The sequence below is a fragment of the Pocillopora damicornis genome, chromosome 7 (genome assembly GCF_964200805.1).
Source record: "Pocillopora damicornis chromosome 7, jaPocDami1.2, whole genome shotgun sequence".
NCBI lineage: Eukaryota > Metazoa > Cnidaria > Anthozoa > Scleractinia > Pocilloporidae > Pocillopora > Pocillopora damicornis.
The window spans coordinates 4,648,161-4,665,025 of record NC_142676.1 but is presented as its reverse complement, the minus strand read 5'-3'; the positions used below and the strand labels follow the sequence as shown (position 1 = coordinate 4,665,025).

Here is a 16,865-nt window from a genome sequence, read left to right as displayed (position 1 = left end):
GTGAATCTAAGATCTCAACGTCGTACGTGCGCATCGTTTTAAAAAAATTGTTTGATGTTCTGTAAATTTACAAGAAATTCATTAAAGCTGAGATTAAGGATTTAAGTCGGAAATCCTGTCATCTCCAACCAATCGGGAAACGTTGGTAGAGATTGTAAACAGTTATCAGACATGATTTGTGTGATTAGTTGTCAAAATATGTGCTTTAATTTTGTAAGAATCATTTGCTATGTAGAACTGGACAGAGAGGAAAGTCTCTTTTTCTCATGAACTGCCGCCCTAAGTCACGTAATAAACAAAGGCAACGCTCAAAGAAAATTGAGAAATATTTTTTCAACTGAGAATTTATTCAATGTTGAAAAAAGAAGTGAAAGAAGAGGCTATATTAGAGCCCTTTGTACAGGTGCAAAACTAAGCCTTTTATGTAAATAAAATAATCTTTAATTAATCGGTTTTATTGACGGTTGTGATCGAATCTAGATGCTATTTATATTGTGAACGTGCTTTGAGGTTCAGAGCGTTAAGAAACTCGCGCGAGAATGGCCACGACAAATCTAACAATCGGAAGGAAACAAACTGGGTCTTTCGAAGAACTTCGCTGCTCGTCCACTCTCACTAGTGGAATACACCAGCATCTGATTTGGATTTCAGCTGTTAATACCCTTCTTTCTATCGTTTCTGTTTTTGGTAACGTTCTGATCCTAGCCGCCCTTCGCAGGGAATCTTCACTTCACCCACCATCAAAACTTTTTCTCCGTTGTCTGGCGATAAGTGATTTAAGCGTCGGTCTTCTTGCAGAACCTCTCAACATTGTCTACTGGATGTCACTAGTTTATGAAAACTGGGATCTTTGCCAGTTCGCGTCGGCTGCTTCATTTATAGTGGGCTATGTATTAGCTTCGGTTTCCTTGTTTACACTGACTGCGATAAGCGTAGACAGAGTCCTTGCCCTGGTACTGAGGTTAAGGTACAGATATGTTGTAACTATACAACGAACATATGTGGCCGTCGGTTTCTTTTGGGCATTATCCACCGCTGCAGCAGTATCATCCCTTCGTACGCACCTAATTACCTTCTGGTTTAGCCGTATAGGAATATCAGTTTGTCTAACAGCGTCAATTATTGCCTACACGAAGATTTTCGTCACACTTCTTCGTCGTCGAGTTCAAGTTCGTGCTGAAATTGAACAACCTGTGCCTAGCGATCAAAGTGTGCTTAACATTGCACGATACAGAAAGGCAGTGTACTCTGCGCTCTGGATACAGTTGGCGCTTCTTGCTTGTTATCTTCCCTACAGTATAGTAACAGCTCTGCTCAGTAATAGAAGGCCGTCTCAGTTGTTTTTTCTCGCTTGGGTGATGGCAGTAAGCTTAGTTTACGCTAATTCATCGTTAAATCCAATTCTTTATTGCTGGAAGATTAATGAAGTGAGGCAAGCAGTGAAGGAGACGATCAGAAATTCTCTCTGTTGGAGATATTCATAGAATTGAAATATTCTCACTTTAAAAACGTGCAAATGCAGAGGAATACCCAAAAATTTGTGTAAGAATAGCATGAATATGAAATAGCCTGTGAAAGTTGTTATCTGTCCTGCCGACCTCGTTTTCCTGCTCACAAAAAAATTTCTTCTGGGAGTGTTTTATACTAATTAAACGGATAAAAGTGTTATTGAGGAGACCCATTAAGCTTTATTTATTTGACAAAAAGCTTTTAATCAATCAAACAGGTGATTTTTACTGATATAACCTACCCCATAGGAAGTGAATAATTCTTTTTAGTATGCATCGTACAGGTTAGTAGTATTTTTCGCGCGCGCTCATTGGCTGTTTCGGAAGCGATTAGCAAGCACTATTTACTCCGAGCAGCTCAAGAGGCAATTTAAACTATTTTCTTTCGGTTTCTGTGTGGTATATTCTTAAGCAATTATTCACCTCCACCTTGGTAAATTATTGTTAACTATAGAAGATGAGAGTGACGATGTCATAGACAATTTCATGGTGACAATTTTTGTAGAATATCATGAAAATCGTTATTTTTAATGAGAGGGACTTCAATAAAGAGAATTCAGTTAATCCACAGCTAATTTTAGATATGTACTCTTTATTTTAAAGGAAAAGTTGTTCAACATTTCTACTTTTCACGAATGAACTGCCTCTATACGATGTATGTATTGATTTTGCATCATAAACTCTTTTATGTTTAATTTGATAATTAGGGTCAGAATACAAACTGACCACATACAAAGCTCTGCATATTCACCCCTAAGGCCACTTTCAATAAATAAACCCCTTCAACCGGCGGAGATTGTCCAAAAAATGATTACTTGATCAAGATTTTTGAGAAATTTCAAATATGAAGTGTTTTTTTTTTCGCTTTGGCCGGCTTTTTTCTTTTCAACTGTATAACAGGGACAAATATCCATGCAGACGGGGTTATTGCGTGATGACTGTCCAGTGATTTTGCAGCACGTGACGGAAAGTAGCCGACAAAATCACGTGGAAATTAATGGGGTTTATTATAACTCATATTATCTTTGTAAATGATCCTCCCAACCCTGATTCCCGTCCTTATGTAGATCTTTACGCCATAAGATACCACGTTGAGTCCCTATGCCGCAATTTCAGAGCTACCTGCAATCACGAAGTGTATGCATGATGACCTGATGACATCAACGAGATGGCTATGTCTGATAAATCCGGAAAAAAAGCTATGCTATTCATTGCTTCTAAAACGAAAAGTCTCCCTGTAATACAGGAGGCAAACACATGAAGTACTTAAAAGAAAGCCTCATTCAAGACTCTAAGAAATAATGCAATGATAGCGGGATTGAGGGAGTCACTTCACAGAAAGTACTGTACTGAGGAGGAAATAAAACAGCCACTTAAATCTTGTCGTACATATTGATGACCTATCCAGAAACAACGTGCCCCTCTGAAGAAGATTATGTGTAGAACATCAGCTGTATTTTAACGCGTTGAGCAAGCTGATAAGGCTCTATGGATCATGCGATCAACACGTCAGAAGAGAAAATCAAACCAGTATCAAACTAACAAACGCGAGCAGCTCGCGTGATTTTGGATACAAATATAGAGAAAAAAGAGAAATACCACTTAGACGTCTTGATTTGATGCCAATGCAGATTTCAAATGACTTGTGTGATAACAAGAGAAAATAGTATCCCATTATTTTCTCTCTCGGTACATTTTGAGCTTAAGTGAAGTAGAGAAAAAACTTTCTTCTTTCTTTCTTCTTGTCACCGGAGCGAATCTCAGACCTTCGGATTCCGCGCTCTGATGCTTTACCACTGAGCCACAGAGAGGTCTAGCGACTAAGCTAGACTATTACAAGGTTTCTTGTGGATATCTGGTTGCATCCGTCGTATGCATCGATACACTTACGATCTCTTATTTACCAAGAATATGCCGTTTGGAAACTTTTCACCCGTTTTTTCGTATTAAAAAAAAAAAAAATTCAAAAAAGTACAATGCAATATCAAACCGAATGAAGCGTACGTGATGATAATTGTGAAAATGTCGCTTATTTATTTTAACGCAAAGGAAACGAAACACTCGACAACAACAACTCAACTCAACTGGGTATTTATACAATAGATTCAGAGGCTAAAATTGCTAAGTTAGGTTTAGGCACAGTGTTTTCTGATACGCACCGATAATAGTATTCTGACCTGACATGATTGATTCATTAATATTGATTTTGACAAATCATGCTTCTAAACCGTAGAACTACATAGAAAAACACTCTCTTAAAACCGGCAAAGAAAACTAAAGTAATCGTAAGAAAATGCATTTTATGATGCGGAGACGTCGATAAGCATGTTTTTTAAGTAACTTTCGCTTACAGCCGTAATCACATCGAACAACGTGCTATACAATATGGCTGGTAGACAAACTTCAGAGAAAAAATTTAAAAACCAGACAAAATATCTTGCGCTTACAATAGAGTCGCGACTCGGCAATCATATAACAAAGCTACCGGTTTCTTTGACTACTTGAAGTGAAATAATTAAAAACATCGAACAAAAGTTGACGTGAGTCGCGTTTTTTAGGATAGCCTTTTTAAAACATAGTTGAGTCATGGTTGAATTAATGCTATAGCTTGCACTCAGCAACGTGAGGGTTTTTGCCCATGCGCTCATTGAGTTCTAAGTTAGTTTCCGGTTTGGTCCTTAAATTCCAATTTACAAGGAATCTCCTGCAAAAATTCCAATTTACGAGGAATCTCCTGCAATCAATGTCCAGACCAACAAAAACGTTGTCTATTTCCCTCTTTGACACTAAACTGTGAATGAATTCACAACAGTCTGAACACTTATAGGAGATAATTCATTGGATATTAAACGAGGGTAATATCTGCAAATAAGAAACTCAGGAAATGCGAACATGACATGTATTCTTACATACGAAAGAAAAGTCTGTGAGAAAAACAAAATAAAATTAGACTAAATATGTTTTCTAAAACTAGACATCAATTCGTACCGCTCGTTTAAAACTTGCTTCTTCTTACCGGAGCAAACAGAAGGAAAAAAACGCAGTTCAGAAAGATCTGATACCTGTCTTGTGTGACAACATGCGTCCAGTCTGTGAACTGTTCTTTAATTTCACGCTTTACTCCTGTGAGACAGGATGAAGTGTCGGAGGAACCAGAAGGACGTGATGGTTTCATTCAAGTTGATCACGTGGGTGTAGTAATGCATTCGAATGCCAGCGGCGCAGGATACATATTATCTCAAGCGTGAAACACAAATAAACACCAACGTCATTTCTTACCGCTTTTAATGCCATCTAGTTTAATTTGTATCGTCGATGTAACGGCCGTAGAGTTTAGGTTTTGGGCCGTGGTATTGACTAAAAAATTGATGTTCGATAACGTCAAAGTTACTTATGTCTCCACATAACTTCGTTCGTTACGGCCTCTGTAACAGGCTGTTTCAGTAGTCGAGGCAGTTTATTCCGTCAGCTGCAAAATTGTGAAATTTGCAAACTAAGTTAATGACCCGCTTTCCATGCCTCATCTCCAAAAAATCGAAAGAATGAGAATGAGAGTTGCTGAGGCAATCGAAATTGATAAACTGCTGTTTGTGCGACAACTGCTGTCACTTCTGGGGACATTTGATACAAAACTCCATAAGGTGTGGATAAACAGAAAGCGACCTTGCAAATAACGAAGGAAGTTGTTTTTGTTCTTAAGATTTTACCGATGGATTTCCATTCCTTTCGCTTTTTGTGAGGTAATTAATATTTCGATTTGACAAAGCAGAAATCAATTAATTAGTCGCAGTGCAGATTTCACGATGACAGGGTTCATATTCTAGATCTATTAATAGCTGTATCAGCGAATCTTCGCCCCGTGACCGAAAGAACGCGTGTGCCATCTTCCTAACTTCCTCGATTTCTGTCCTCACCCAAAATAATCTCATCACATAGAAATCAAAAACATCATGCGAATGTGCTTAAACATACCGCCGGGTCTCAAATTTCCTACATCGTTGGCAAAAGGATTATAAACAGTGGAATACAATGTGGACTACTGGTTCTACCGGTAAAGGTGTCATCCAATACAGTCATTGTTTATTATTTATTTAAGCATATTAAATTAGGGCAGATTCAAATTGACAGGCCGGTCAAAGCGCAAAACCCCAAGTAAACATACCGAGTTTAAGCCAAAGCCGGAATTTTTTTTTTTGAATACAAATTGAAACGCGCGTGAACTAAATTGACAGGAGCCACGATGTCACGGGCCAGTTACATTCAAGTGTTTACTTTAATCGAAAGTTGCTTTAAAAACAAACGAACAAAAAACTGCCAGCGAGGGAAGTTAAATTACAACAAGCAGCGTTGAAAAACTAACCTCGGCAATAATTTCTACTTTCTTGGCATTTTATTTATTTGGACACAGACTATTTTTTATATATATTTTTTACAAATATATAATTGGCTATTAAAAATACAGTTTTCAAAGTAGAGTATATAGCACAATATAACCTAGAATAGAAAAAAGAACAAAGCCTAATGCATTCAAATAAACAATCTTCTATCCATACACTGGCATTTATTACCCCTTGATGTAGTCAGTTCATCGTATAGGAACCCGGCTCGGGAATTCGTTTCTATTCCAGTACTTTTCAATTGCATGTGAGGAATTCGCTACGGAAACTTCCGTGAATATGGTTAACACAATATCATATCAAGTCAAGAAAGAAAACAAATGATGATATACAGCTTGAATGTTTGAAGGCGGTAAAGGCAAAAAAAAAATGGGAGTTGCTGGGGCAATAGAAATTAATAAACTGCAGTTTGTGCGACAACTGCTGTCACTTCTGGGGACATTTGATACAAAACTCCATAAGGTGTGGATAAACAGAAAGCGACCTTGCAAATAACGAAGGAAGTTGTTTTTGTTCTTAAGATTTTACCGATGGATTTCCATTCCTTTCGCTTTTTGTGAAGTAATTAATATTTCGATTTGACAAAGCAGAAATCAATTAATTAGTCGCAGTGCAGATTTCACGATGACAGGGTTCATATTCTAGATCTATTAATAGCTGTATCAGCGAATCTTCGCCCCGTGACCGAAAGAACGCGTGTGCCATCTTCCTAACTTCCTCGATTTCTGTCCTCACCCAAAATAATCTCATCACATAGAAATCAAAAACATCATGCGAATGTGCTTAAACATACCGCCGGGTCTCAAATTTCCTACATCGTTGGCAGAAGGATTATAAACAGTGGAATACAATGTGGACTACTGGTTCAACCGGTAAATGTGTCATCCAATACAGTCATTGTTTATTATTTATTTAAGCACATTAAATTAGGGTAGATTCAAATTGACAGGCCGGTCAAGGCGCAAAACCCCAAGTAAACATACCGAGTTTAAGCCAAAGCTGCAACTTTTCTTTTGAATACAAATTGAAACGCGCGTGAACTAAATTGACAGGAGCCACGATGTCACGGGTCAGTTGCATTCAAGTGTTTATTTAATCGAAAGTTGTTTTAAAAACAAACGAACAAAAAACTGCCAGCGAGGGAAGTTAAATTACAACAAGCAGCGTTGAAAAACTAACCTCGGCAATAATTTCTACTTTCTTAGCATTTTATTTATTTGGACACAGACTATTTTTTATATATATTTTTTACAAATATATCGTTTTCAAAGTAGAGTATATAGCACAATATAACCTAGAATAGAAAAAAGAACAAAGCCTAATGCATTCAAATAAACAATCTTCTATCCATACACTGGCATTTATTATCCCTTGATGTAGTCAGTTCATCGTATAGGAACCCGCCTCGGGAATTCGTTTCTATTCCAGTACCATGAGGGGACGCAAATCGTCTGCACTGTAAGTACATATCAAGCTCCGTAGGTGATTTAATCCCATTAAATATGAGATATTTATGTCAGCGTTTGCATGGTTAGTATCGTTAGCGCCTCTTCCGGTTGGATCTGGACAATGTTTGGTATTTTTTCCCAGATTGCTTTTCAGTGCATGTAGTTTCCGATGTGCATGAAGATTTACCAGATATTCCACTCAAAATGGCGCCGAGGAAAGGTTTTTCGACCTTCTCTCGCGTGGTCAGTGAGGGATTAAGCGATCAGAGTTACTGGTACGTGCTCACAACTGAAATTTGTGGAATAACTCCCTTACAATATTTAAAGCGATCGCCGATCGTGAAAACTTTTCCTGAAGATTTCTGCAGAGTTGAAAGCGGCAAACTTTGGCTTCTTGATGGGCGCCCTTTCGTCAACAAGAAAAGTTCAAGTGCATTCGAAGTTGTTTGCTCGTCTTTTGGGCTTGTATCGGCTATTCTAAGGAAGAAAACAAGTTCTGAAGAACGAGGATCCGCCGCGATTTATAAGGTGAAAGAATTTCTGAATGGCTTGGATTTTAGTTCCCTTAAAGGAGACGACGACGACGTGAATTGCGAGCGACCACGTGCAGCTCGGCGCCTTTCAATGCCTCCTCAATTCAACACTCCTAAGACGAAAGAAACGCCTGTCCCGGTTCATTTGACTCCTCCAAGCAGTGGCAGTCTTAATCTTAAGGAGATTTGTGAAAGAAATGATTTGGAGACCCCAGAAAAGACTTTCCTTATTAAAAAAAGGGGGAGCCGCGTTCTCCAAGATGTACAAGGCATCTGTGAAAGGAGCCGGGAGAATTTGTCAACGGTGCTTTCCAGCATGTGTGCCTTTGATGATCCTGAGGCGAAAGCTATCGTAAATGAGATTGTGGAGGATGTGGCCCTGAAGAAAGGAGTTAAAAGGACAGTGGAAGAGCTTGTTGGCGATGAAACGTTTTCTTTATACGTGGAAAGCCTCCGAGTTCCAGATTGGGTGTTACTATATTTCAAGACCAAGGCAAGGATATCTGGTAATACTTGGCAAGCCGTAATCAATATCACCAAACTTGGAAGGACAGGGGTAAGGTTTATTCTTAGCAATCAATGTTACAAGGCTAAATGTTTTGCCTACTTTATGGCGACCGCTATCACAAATCAATAATCAGCCTAAAGGGAAGTTCCTAACAGTCACATTCGCTCTTTTCAAAAAGCCGTTTTTTTGACAAATTGTCATTATTTGCTTGAAGTTTAGTCGCTCATGAAAATTTCCGTTTTTAAGATACAGTAGGATCGGTGGTAAAAAGGCTTTAAAAGTTTTAGAATTTTGGCTTCTCTGCCTCTAAGATGTAGAAAGACCATTGACACCGTAAACTTCCCTGAAGAGTTTTTGAGACTGAGAAATTGTTGCCAGCTTAGCACAACTTTAGGATGGCGTCAATCATTAATTTCAAGGGTGGAGAGGCAGCATTGCATAGTGTTGATCTCTCAGAAGGGCTCCTTCTTTTGTAAAGGACATGTCCGCACTCAGATTTATCCCAACTTGGAAGCAGTGCTATAGTAACAAATTAAATGCTTGAAAGTGATTCAAGAAGTGAAAGTCTTATTATTATTTATTATTACAATGATAATGGCTGATTTTTTAACCCTCAGTTATCAATGTGTTTTCCATGTTAATTTTGTAGTTTTTAATTTTTGTTTTGCTTTCTTTCTTTGGTATCCATTTTAGAAATCCTCTGACACACCAATATTGTTAAATCTTAATCAAATAAAGGCTGCCAAAAAAGTGATCTTTGGAGTTTGTAAAGAATACATGGATGTGAAAAAGGTGCCAACTCCTTTACAAGGTTATCAGGTGGATTTGTATCCTGTTTTGGAGCTGATTGTTCGTGAGCAAAGGCTGCATAAGATGTGCTCACCAACTCTCAAACTTCTGATCAAGATAGATGGAAGACCCTTTTGTGGTAAATACAGACTGTCAGGTTTAAGTATGCTGTTATAAATTATAGAACAATACCTTATCTCAGAGTAAATGTGTAGCTGTGTATAATTTTGGTCCCATGAATGTGAATGAAATAATAACTGTTTCTATTATTATTTTTTTATGATCAGGTAGAAATCAGGTGTTGGTAGGTCTGGTTGCCCGTCTTAATCCTGTATACAGCATACAGAGTGCAAAGTCTGTTTACCCACTGGCCATTGCCAATTGTAAAGAAAACAGGTTCATCATCAATTTCTATTCTATGTTACCAAAATACTTTTTCTCCTTTGCTTGGCATGGTTATGAACTGTTTACCACCCACAGTATAGACACTTTTCCATTTAAGCTCTCCGTACTGAAAGCCTGTAGTTTTGTAGACTATATATGACAGTTTTCATTGTTGTAATGTTGGCTTTCCAGTGGCTCCAAGATCTGACAAATGTAACACCCACACACACAACCAAAAAATACCCACACATAATTAGACAGAAAGAAAAAAAAAAACTACAAACCCTTTTGCAATATAAGAACCTTACTCCAACACAAGCTCAATAAATAATAAGTTTCATTGATTGTCTTTATGCCTAATGTTATTTTGATAGGGAAAGCCTGAAGGTACTTCTAAAGGATGTGAATGAGCAAAAGAGAATTATCAAGAACCAAGGAATTTTTGTTGATGGCATCAAGTTCAATGTAGAATTTGATGGTAAGATGTTTCTGCCAGTTTATCGCATAAAGGTTGTTTGCAAGAACAACCCTGATCTTTTAAGGGAGGGGGGATGCTGACTTTCTTTTTTTGAAACTTGAGAGTTTTTTTTCCATTATCAGTGAAGCTGACCAATATTTTAAACAATAAGTTATTTTTCTACATGTATATCATCATAATTCTTTATTATTGTTGTTTTTTGTCATATCTTAGTTTCATTGGACTACAAAACACTGATCCTTCTTTTGGTAAAGAAAGGGGATCTTGATTTTCAACTTGGTGGTCGAGGGGTAAATGTGGAATTTTGCTTTATATGCAATGCAATCAGGGTTAGTATTTGTGTTGGTGTACATGTGGATGTATAAGCATTTTTTTAGTCGTTGAAGTTCATCAGTTGCAATACACAAGCTGCAGTCTTCACTAACAATGCAACCACAAAATTTTGTAAGATAATATTAATTTAATTTGAGATAATTCCAATCCCCATTAGGGTTGCAAATGTCATGATGTAGCCCCAGATGAAACCTGCCTGGAATGCCTACGAAGCAAGTGTAACATAGGCAGGTATATTTTTAGTTTAGCCTTTCATGATCATTACTTAATGAACAGGCTTACTTAGGAAGTGCTTGTGGCCTTTTGGGTATCAGAGTTGATGCATTGGTGAGAGCAGCCACCTTCCACCAATCTGGATCTGTTCCTAGACAAAGCACAGTATGATTTGTTGGCTCTCTAATCTCCTCTGAGAGGTTTTTTATCCAGGCACTCTAGTTTTCCCCTTTAATGGAAAACCAACATTTGACTTCATTGATTTTGGGTTGTCTCTTTTTGTTTAATTATTAGTCAAGAGCACTTGTGCTTGGCTAAATACCCTTGAGACTTAAATAAAGTCATCATTGTCATTTTTATTTAACATTGTTTCTTGAGTTTTAAGTTTCATTGAGTTATTCCCATTTATTTATTGCCATGGTCTTCATGAGGCTATGATTTTTTATTTATAAATACATTGTAAATGCATCATTGTTATTCATGTATTTGCAGATCAACTGGAATTCGGGATGATCTCCTTTTTCTCCTTGATGAAGAGCTTACTAGCATTCAGTTGTGTGCTCTCCATATGGAGATGCGCAATACAGAGCAGTTGCTTGCGTCCATTGGTCTGATTGCCTACAAGATTGGTTCACTTCCAGAAGCCAATCAAGCCCTGAAGTGCTTTGGCCCAGAGTCTTTTCATGGTGATAGAATTTCTGTTAAGAAGAAGAGTGGTCAGGAGTCTGCCATTTCAAAACAGAATATTCACGTGAGCTCTATGTCAGGTGCGTGAGTGGTTGAATTACTGGCTTACTGTTTATTTTATTATTTTAAAATTGATTTGCTTTGTGGGTATCTATTATTTTTCTCATTGTGATAAACACATTTCAGGTCCAACAGAATTTGAAATTCTTCAAAACCTTGAGGAGATTGTGGGACTCTCCCTTCCACTGGACAAGTTAAAGCTCTCCTACATGGATGTAAACACTGCCAAGAATTTCATTCTTAACCGTGTTACATTTTGTCAGTCCCGTATTGATGTAAGTCTTTGATAGCAGATGTGGCATTGGCAAGTACCTTCACTTGTGGTTCAACAGTTCAAGTTTATTGTTCGTTAAGTCTAGAGGTGTGGTTTATGTTGTGCAGCGCCCAGATGTTTCGTCGGAGAGCGCTATCAAAATGGGCACCATTTGTAAGTACTTGCTTCATTTTCAATTTCACACTATGCAGTAGTTACCTTTCCTAGGAGATCCATGAACTTAGAGTTTCTTTCTTGCCAAAGGTCTTTCAAAGATCTTATTTAGTAGGCTGGACTTTAAGGTGGCACACCCAAAAGTGCAGTATAACCCAGCATTTTTGTATTTTTACACTCTTTCAATGATCTTATTCAGTAGGCTGTACTTAAAGGTGGCACACCCAAAAGTGCAGTATAACCCAGAATTTTTGTATTTTTACACTCTTTCAATGATCTTATTTAGTAGGCTGGACTTTAAGGTGGCACACCCAAAAGTGCAGTTTAACCCAGCATTTTTGTATTTTTACACTCTTTCAATGATCTTATTTAATAGGCTGGACTTTAAGGTGGCACACCCAAAAGTGCAGTTTAACCCAGCATTTTTGTATTTTTACACTCTTTCAATGATCTTATTCAGTAGGCTGGACTTTAAGGTGGCACACCCAAAAGTGCAGTATAACCCAGCATTTTTGTATTTTTACACTCTTTCAATGATCTTATTTAGTAGGCTGTACTTTAAGGTGGCACACCCAAAAGTGCAGTATAACCCAGCATTTTTGTATTTGTACACTCTTTCAATGATCTTATTTAGTTAGCTGTACTTTAAGGTGGCACACCCAAAAGTGCAGTTTCACCCAGCATTTTTGTATTTTTACACTCTTTCAATGATCTTATTCAGTGGGCTGTACTTTAAGGTGGCACACCCAAAAGTGCAGTATAGCCCAGCATTTTTGTATTTTTACACTCCTTCAATGATCTTATTCAGTAGGCTGGACTTTAAGGTGGCACACCCAAAAGTGCAGTATAACCCAGCATTTTTGTATTTTTACACTCTTTCAATGATCTTATTCAGTGGGCTGTACTTTAAGGTGGCACACCCAAAAGTGCAGTATAACCCAGCATTTTTGTATTTTTACACTCTTTCAATGATCTTATTTAGTTAGCTGTACTTTAAGGTGGCACACCCAAAAGTGCAGTATAACCCAGCATTTTTGTATTTTTACACTCTTTCAATGATCTTATTTAATAGGCTGGACTTTAAGGTGGCACACCCAAAAGTGCAGTATAACCTAGAGATTCTTCTTTTAGTTGCTTGTGTTTATATAAGAATTATTGTGCTGTAACAGGTTGGTTTGACACCCTTATATCCTGTGTACAATTTCGTATGGATGTTGGCACATCCTTATAACAGCAATATACAGTTGTTGTACAGTTAAAAAAGTGGTTGCTTGTTCTGTTTTTTGTATGTAGTATTTTGTTGATGCCTTGAGGAAGCACAAGTTTCTTCGAGACTTTGGAACTCACACTGAGATGATTGATTTAGAAGGCTCAGGTTTGTTTTTTAAACTTGTTTCCTGTGGCTCTATTTTGTATAGAATTTGGCTCTTTTGCTGGGGAGAAATCAATAGCCGTTAATGACAATTATTAAATGTTCACTGAATGTATTGTAAATGTACTAGTTAAACACCTAACACCTTTATGCCACAGTCTTTATGATTGTTTTTTTTGTTTTTTCTTTTATAGCTGTGAAAATCAATATGGAACACTTAAAGCAGTGTCATCTCTTGTCCTGCAAAAAATAGCTCTTGTAGTAATTGTTGGTAAGCTGAACCATCCTAATGATATACATGTACCCAATATGGTTGGTTTTCTTTGAAGTACATTAATAAAGACAATATTATTTTTTATAATTATTATACATGTTTCTCGTACATGTTTCTCGTACATGCTGATGGTCTTTAATAATTATTTGCCTCTCTATGCATCTGTCAGTCCTGATGAAAGATATGTCGAAGCATCTAAGTTTACAAGGAGAGTGGACATTTTCAAAAAGAAGTTTATTTTCATTCCAGTATGTAGAAGGTATTTAAAAGTTCATGATAATTATTATTGTTGCTTATTTTATATCTATCTCTCTCTATGCTATTTTTCTCTGCAAACACCATTGTCATAATATAAACAGTGTCACTGTTTGTTTTATTTTTAGTGGGCATTGGTTCCTATCTGTGATATATAATCTACCAACACTCACAAGCAGAAGAAGAAAGGATGATGGCTGTGCTGTGTAAGCTTTAGCAGAAACATTGTCTTTAAGCCTTTCTAAAAATAGAAAAAAGTATGCTCAAGTCATCTAATGATGTTTGATCTAAAATGCATTGAGGGCTTTGTGTTGTAGCAATAACTTTGTTGAATGGTGAAGTTGAGGATTTTGACTAATTCTTGTTGGGAAAAGACACCAACTGAAGAGAAAATTAATATTGCAGTGGAATCTTCTTTTTAGAGTTCCAATTCTGATGATTGACTCCATTGTTTATGGCTCAGATAGAAAGAACTTCACTTGTTCTCCCTCCTCACGAGAACAAGAAGCAAACATTATCAGAAGGTATGCACTATACTATTTTCATTTTTTTTTAAACACCAGACACCTCCTGCAGTACAGCAACTGTATCATTTGTTTGTTTTTAGTTTTATAGAATGTGAGTGGACGGCTAAAATGAATGAATGTCCAAGTCCACACTTTACTTCCAAGACTATGCCTGTCCTCTATCCCAAGGTATTAAAATCTCTAGTCTTCTTCTTAAGGGTTGTCATTTCAAGTTGCATTTTTCAGGGCAAAATTAATGCTAAAGTATCTAAATGTAGATAGGAAACACTATCTTGTACTGAGGCTGACTGAAGTACTGAAAAAATTGGATAGTATTACGATGGTGGTGAATGTTTGGTTATACAGCTTGTCTTTTTGTCATTTACTGTGAATTAGCAGAATAAAATCCAACTATAGATATCTGGTGCATTAAATATAAACTTATTGGTAATTCTATAAAGAATAATTCATGTCTACTCAAATCAGTTAAAGCAACCCAATAACCATTGTCAGACTGTAACTCCAGTGGTGAGAAACATTTAGAGACCACTGTAGTTATGATAGTAATATTTAAAAAGACAAATGGATAAATAACGGCATTCTTGAACCCTTAGGTACCTCAGCAAGAAAACGGGTATGATTGCGGAGTATTTGTTATGCTGTTCTTCGAAGAATTCTCAAGGCGAAAGGTTAGGATAAGGTTATAAACATTTTAAAACATAATTTCCATCTCAGCTGAGCAAGACAATGATTCTCTGTTTGTTTTCTCTCTTTTAGTTTCCAGTAGGCGAGCTTCTTTCAGACAAAATTCTCCAGTGGTATAACCAAGCTTCAGCATTTCATTTGAGAGAGAGAGTCACAGACATCCTTTTGGCTATGGGAGCTAGAATTTGAGACTTTACAACTACTGTTATCGTCATCTTATGTTCAGTTGCCATGACGCATGTAAAGAATGATTAGTTGAAATCTATTATTTTCCATTCATAAAAAAACGGTGGTGAACGCATTGAACAAAAGGCTTTATTTGTCGTAAGGTTCCCAGGTGAACAATGAGTTGGTAACGGTAAGGGTGATAACCCCTTCGTAACATATCCCTGGCCCAAGTCTGACAAAACGTTTTCTGCTGCTATGGTTTTTGTCTCAATATTACACCCAAAAGTTGCGCTTAACAACGAGGCTTGACTTTCAAATTATAATTCTCATTCTACGTAACCTGATTATCGACATATCGTGGGTTTTGTTTTAAAAGCAGATGCTGTTGGGGCATGATAGTCTGCGCAGGTATCGGAATAAACGTGCGCTAAAGTTTTTCCATTGAAGCCGCGAGAAAAATGTTTAGGGTTCGCCGATCGTATGAATTCCACGTGCGTATTACATCCGGCCAGCTACATAAGCTAAATGCTTGATTGTATGTATGTCCCTCCGTCATTGTTTTAATGCCATTTGAGTTGAGATTCCAAAAAGAAATAAAGAAAAAGAAAAAAAAATGAAATCATTCTTTGTGTTTCTTTTTACTGAATAGTTGGGGTCGATTTACACGAAAGATCACAAAAGTGAAACCACTTTTATTAAGTCCTATCTTATTCATCCGGAAATACTCAACATAATTAATTATAAGTAGTTTCTTGTGGACCTAATTGTAAATGATGTATTTATAGTTCTTTAAAGTGTAAAAGTTTAAGCGTTAACAGGAACAAAAAATGAAATTGTTGAACTTCTAAATTGAAGTTTTTTTGACATAGAAACGCAGAGTCAGTTTCCCATAAAGCGATCTCGAGTATAAGCTTGGCCACCAAATTAACTCAACTTCTCGAGTGGAACGGCCCTCCCCCGTGCTAATTTCCATTGACGATCGACTCGTTGGTCGTGGTACTGGTTTTTTTGCCCTTGCTTTGGCAAATTCAAGAGCCGCCTCAGCTTCCATATTTGAAATATCAGGAACTTCGTCCTGGTTACTGAACAATGCATGGGACTTAAACAGCAAAGAGTCCTGCTCTTCTAGAATCCTTTTGAACGTTTGCTCCTCAAATATTTTGTACGACAATCGTCTTGCCGTTCTTTTAAAAATAGGCTGGCGGCGGTGTGAAACATCGCGAACACTATCAAGCCTCGGACTTTCCAACCGATGCAAAATGTGACGAAAATACCGCTCGGGTACTTGAAAACAGTCGATATGACACCACTTTCCTATCAAGAAATGAACCGAACCGTGTTAACAACAGCTTCCAAAACAGAGAAATATTTAAACCATAGTATTCACCTGGATGATCAGGTACCAATGACATGTTTATTCTCTCCACCAAAGCGGATAGCCATTTCAGATATTCTTGAAGTTCTGCGTCGTTTCCAAGCACAGTTGCTTTTGGCTCATCGCAGCGATTGCCAAATTCATCCACAAATATGTTTGTTGTCTCAAAAAGGCTGTCTTCATGATGCTTCAGTTCGTAGTGTTTTCTTAGAGAAACACCTGTTTTGAATTTTTTCCCACAAAAGCGACAGAAAACTGCAAACGGCATGACTAACTCTCGTGAGTTTGAGTCGAAATTGTGCACTTGGCCAATAACGGAAACTGAAGAAAATGTCTCAAAGTCTCACTTTCATGTTATAATTGAAACAAAGAAAATTAAGAACGTCCTGAAACTGTTAGATATGGGCCGGAAGTATCGCTTGATTAATGTTTGTGAGTTACAAAA

At 37.3% G+C, this 16,865-nt stretch overlaps 4 protein-coding genes across 7 annotated transcripts; 3 read left to right on the top strand and 1 right to left on the bottom strand.

Moving 5' to 3' along the window:
* Nucleotides 1-433: 433 nt before the first annotated feature.
* LOC113678833 (adenosine receptor A3) lies at nt 434-2,080 on the top strand. Its single transcript, XM_027195748.2, has one exon. The coding sequence runs from the start codon at nt 540-542 to the stop codon at nt 1,482-1,484; it is 945 nt and encodes a 314-aa protein (XP_027051549.2). The 5' UTR covers nt 434-539; the 3' UTR covers nt 1,485-2,080.
* A 5,374-nt stretch (nt 2,081-7,454) lies between these two features.
* Nucleotides 7,455-11,765, top strand: LOC149042171 (uncharacterized). 3 transcript variants are annotated; one of them, XM_089212208.1, is made up of 8 exons: nt 7,455-8,442; nt 9,088-9,340; nt 9,471-9,579; nt 9,942-10,045; nt 10,259-10,374; nt 10,536-10,609; nt 11,084-11,358; nt 11,465-11,765. In XM_089212208.1, the coding sequence occupies exons 1-8, from the start codon at nt 7,558-7,560 to the stop codon at nt 11,623-11,625; spliced, it is 1,977 nt and encodes a 658-aa protein (XP_089068334.1). In that variant the 5' UTR covers nt 7,455-7,557; the 3' UTR covers nt 11,626-11,765. The 3 variants fall into 3 exon arrangements, with proteins under 3 accessions (XP_089068334.1, XP_089068335.1, XP_089068336.1); XM_089212209.1 differs by having other exon boundaries at nt 7,478-8,442; nt 9,088-9,322; XM_089212210.1 differs by having other exon boundaries at nt 7,487-8,442; nt 10,259-10,335; nt 11,465-11,759.
* A 1,760-nt stretch (nt 11,766-13,525) lies between these two features.
* Nucleotides 13,526-15,437, top strand: LOC149042170 (uncharacterized). 2 transcript variants are annotated; one of them, XM_089212218.1, is made up of 7 exons: nt 13,526-13,670; nt 13,795-13,872; nt 14,089-14,190; nt 14,274-14,361; nt 14,787-14,861; nt 14,950-15,084; nt 15,298-15,437. In XM_089212218.1, exons 1-6 carry the CDS (start codon nt 13,534-13,536, stop codon nt 15,064-15,066), a joined length of 597 nt encoding a protein of 198 aa, XP_089068344.1. In that variant the 5' UTR covers nt 13,526-13,533; the 3' UTR covers nt 15,067-15,084; nt 15,298-15,437. The 2 variants fall into 2 exon arrangements, with proteins under 2 accessions (XP_089068344.1, XP_089068343.1); XM_089212217.1 differs by lacking the exon at nt 15,298-15,437 and having other exon boundaries at nt 14,950-15,205.
* Nucleotides 15,438-15,750: 313 nt separating this feature from the next.
* LOC149042169 (uncharacterized) lies at nt 15,751-16,835 on the bottom strand. Its single transcript, XM_089212214.1, has 2 exons — nt 16,433-16,835; nt 15,751-16,359 (listed from the first exon to the last, which is right to left on the bottom strand). Exons 1-2 carry the CDS (start codon nt 16,686-16,688, stop codon nt 15,890-15,892), a joined length of 726 nt encoding a protein of 241 aa, XP_089068340.1. The 5' UTR covers nt 16,689-16,835; the 3' UTR covers nt 15,751-15,889.
* Between the last annotated feature and the right edge of the window lie 30 nt (nt 16,836-16,865).

What these genes read in the sequence shown, in the direction of transcription:
- LOC149042171 (XM_089212208.1), top strand. Translation starts at nt 7,558, where the DNA reads ATGGCGCCGAGGAAAGGTTTTTCGACCTTCTCTCGCGTGGTCAGTGAG. An exon ending in CCAAACTTGGAAGGACAGGG is followed by an intron (nt 8,443 to 9,087) that starts GTAAGGTTTATT and finishes TATCCATTTTAG; the next exon opens with AAATCCTCTGACACACCAAT. An exon ending in TCACGTGAGCTCTATGTCAG is followed by an intron (nt 11,359 to 11,464) that starts GTGCGTGAGTGG and finishes AACACATTTCAG; the next exon opens with GTCCAACAGAATTTGAAATT.
- LOC149042169 (XM_089212214.1), bottom strand. Translation starts at nt 16,688, where the DNA reads ATGCCGTTTGCAGTTTTCTGTCGCTTTTGTGGGAAAAAATTCAAAACA. An exon ending in ATTGGTACCTGATCATCCAG is followed by an intron (nt 16,360 to 16,432) that starts GTGAATACTATG and finishes ATTTCTTGATAG; the next exon opens with GAAAGTGGTGTCATATCGAC.
- LOC113678833 (XM_027195748.2), top strand. Translation starts at nt 540, where the DNA reads ATGGCCACGACAAATCTAACAATCGGAAGGAAACAAACTGGGTCTTTC.
- LOC149042170 (XM_089212218.1), top strand. Translation starts at nt 13,534, where the DNA reads ATGCTGATGGTCTTTAATAATTATTTGCCTCTCTATGCATCTGTCAGT. An exon ending in AAGGATGATGGCTGTGCTGT is followed by an intron (nt 13,873 to 14,088) that starts GTAAGCTTTAGC and finishes TCTTCTTTTTAG; the next exon opens with AGTTCCAATTCTGATGATTG. An exon ending in GAAGCAAACATTATCAGAAG is followed by an intron (nt 14,191 to 14,273) that starts GTATGCACTATA and finishes GTTTGTTTTTAG; the next exon opens with TTTTATAGAATGTGAGTGGA.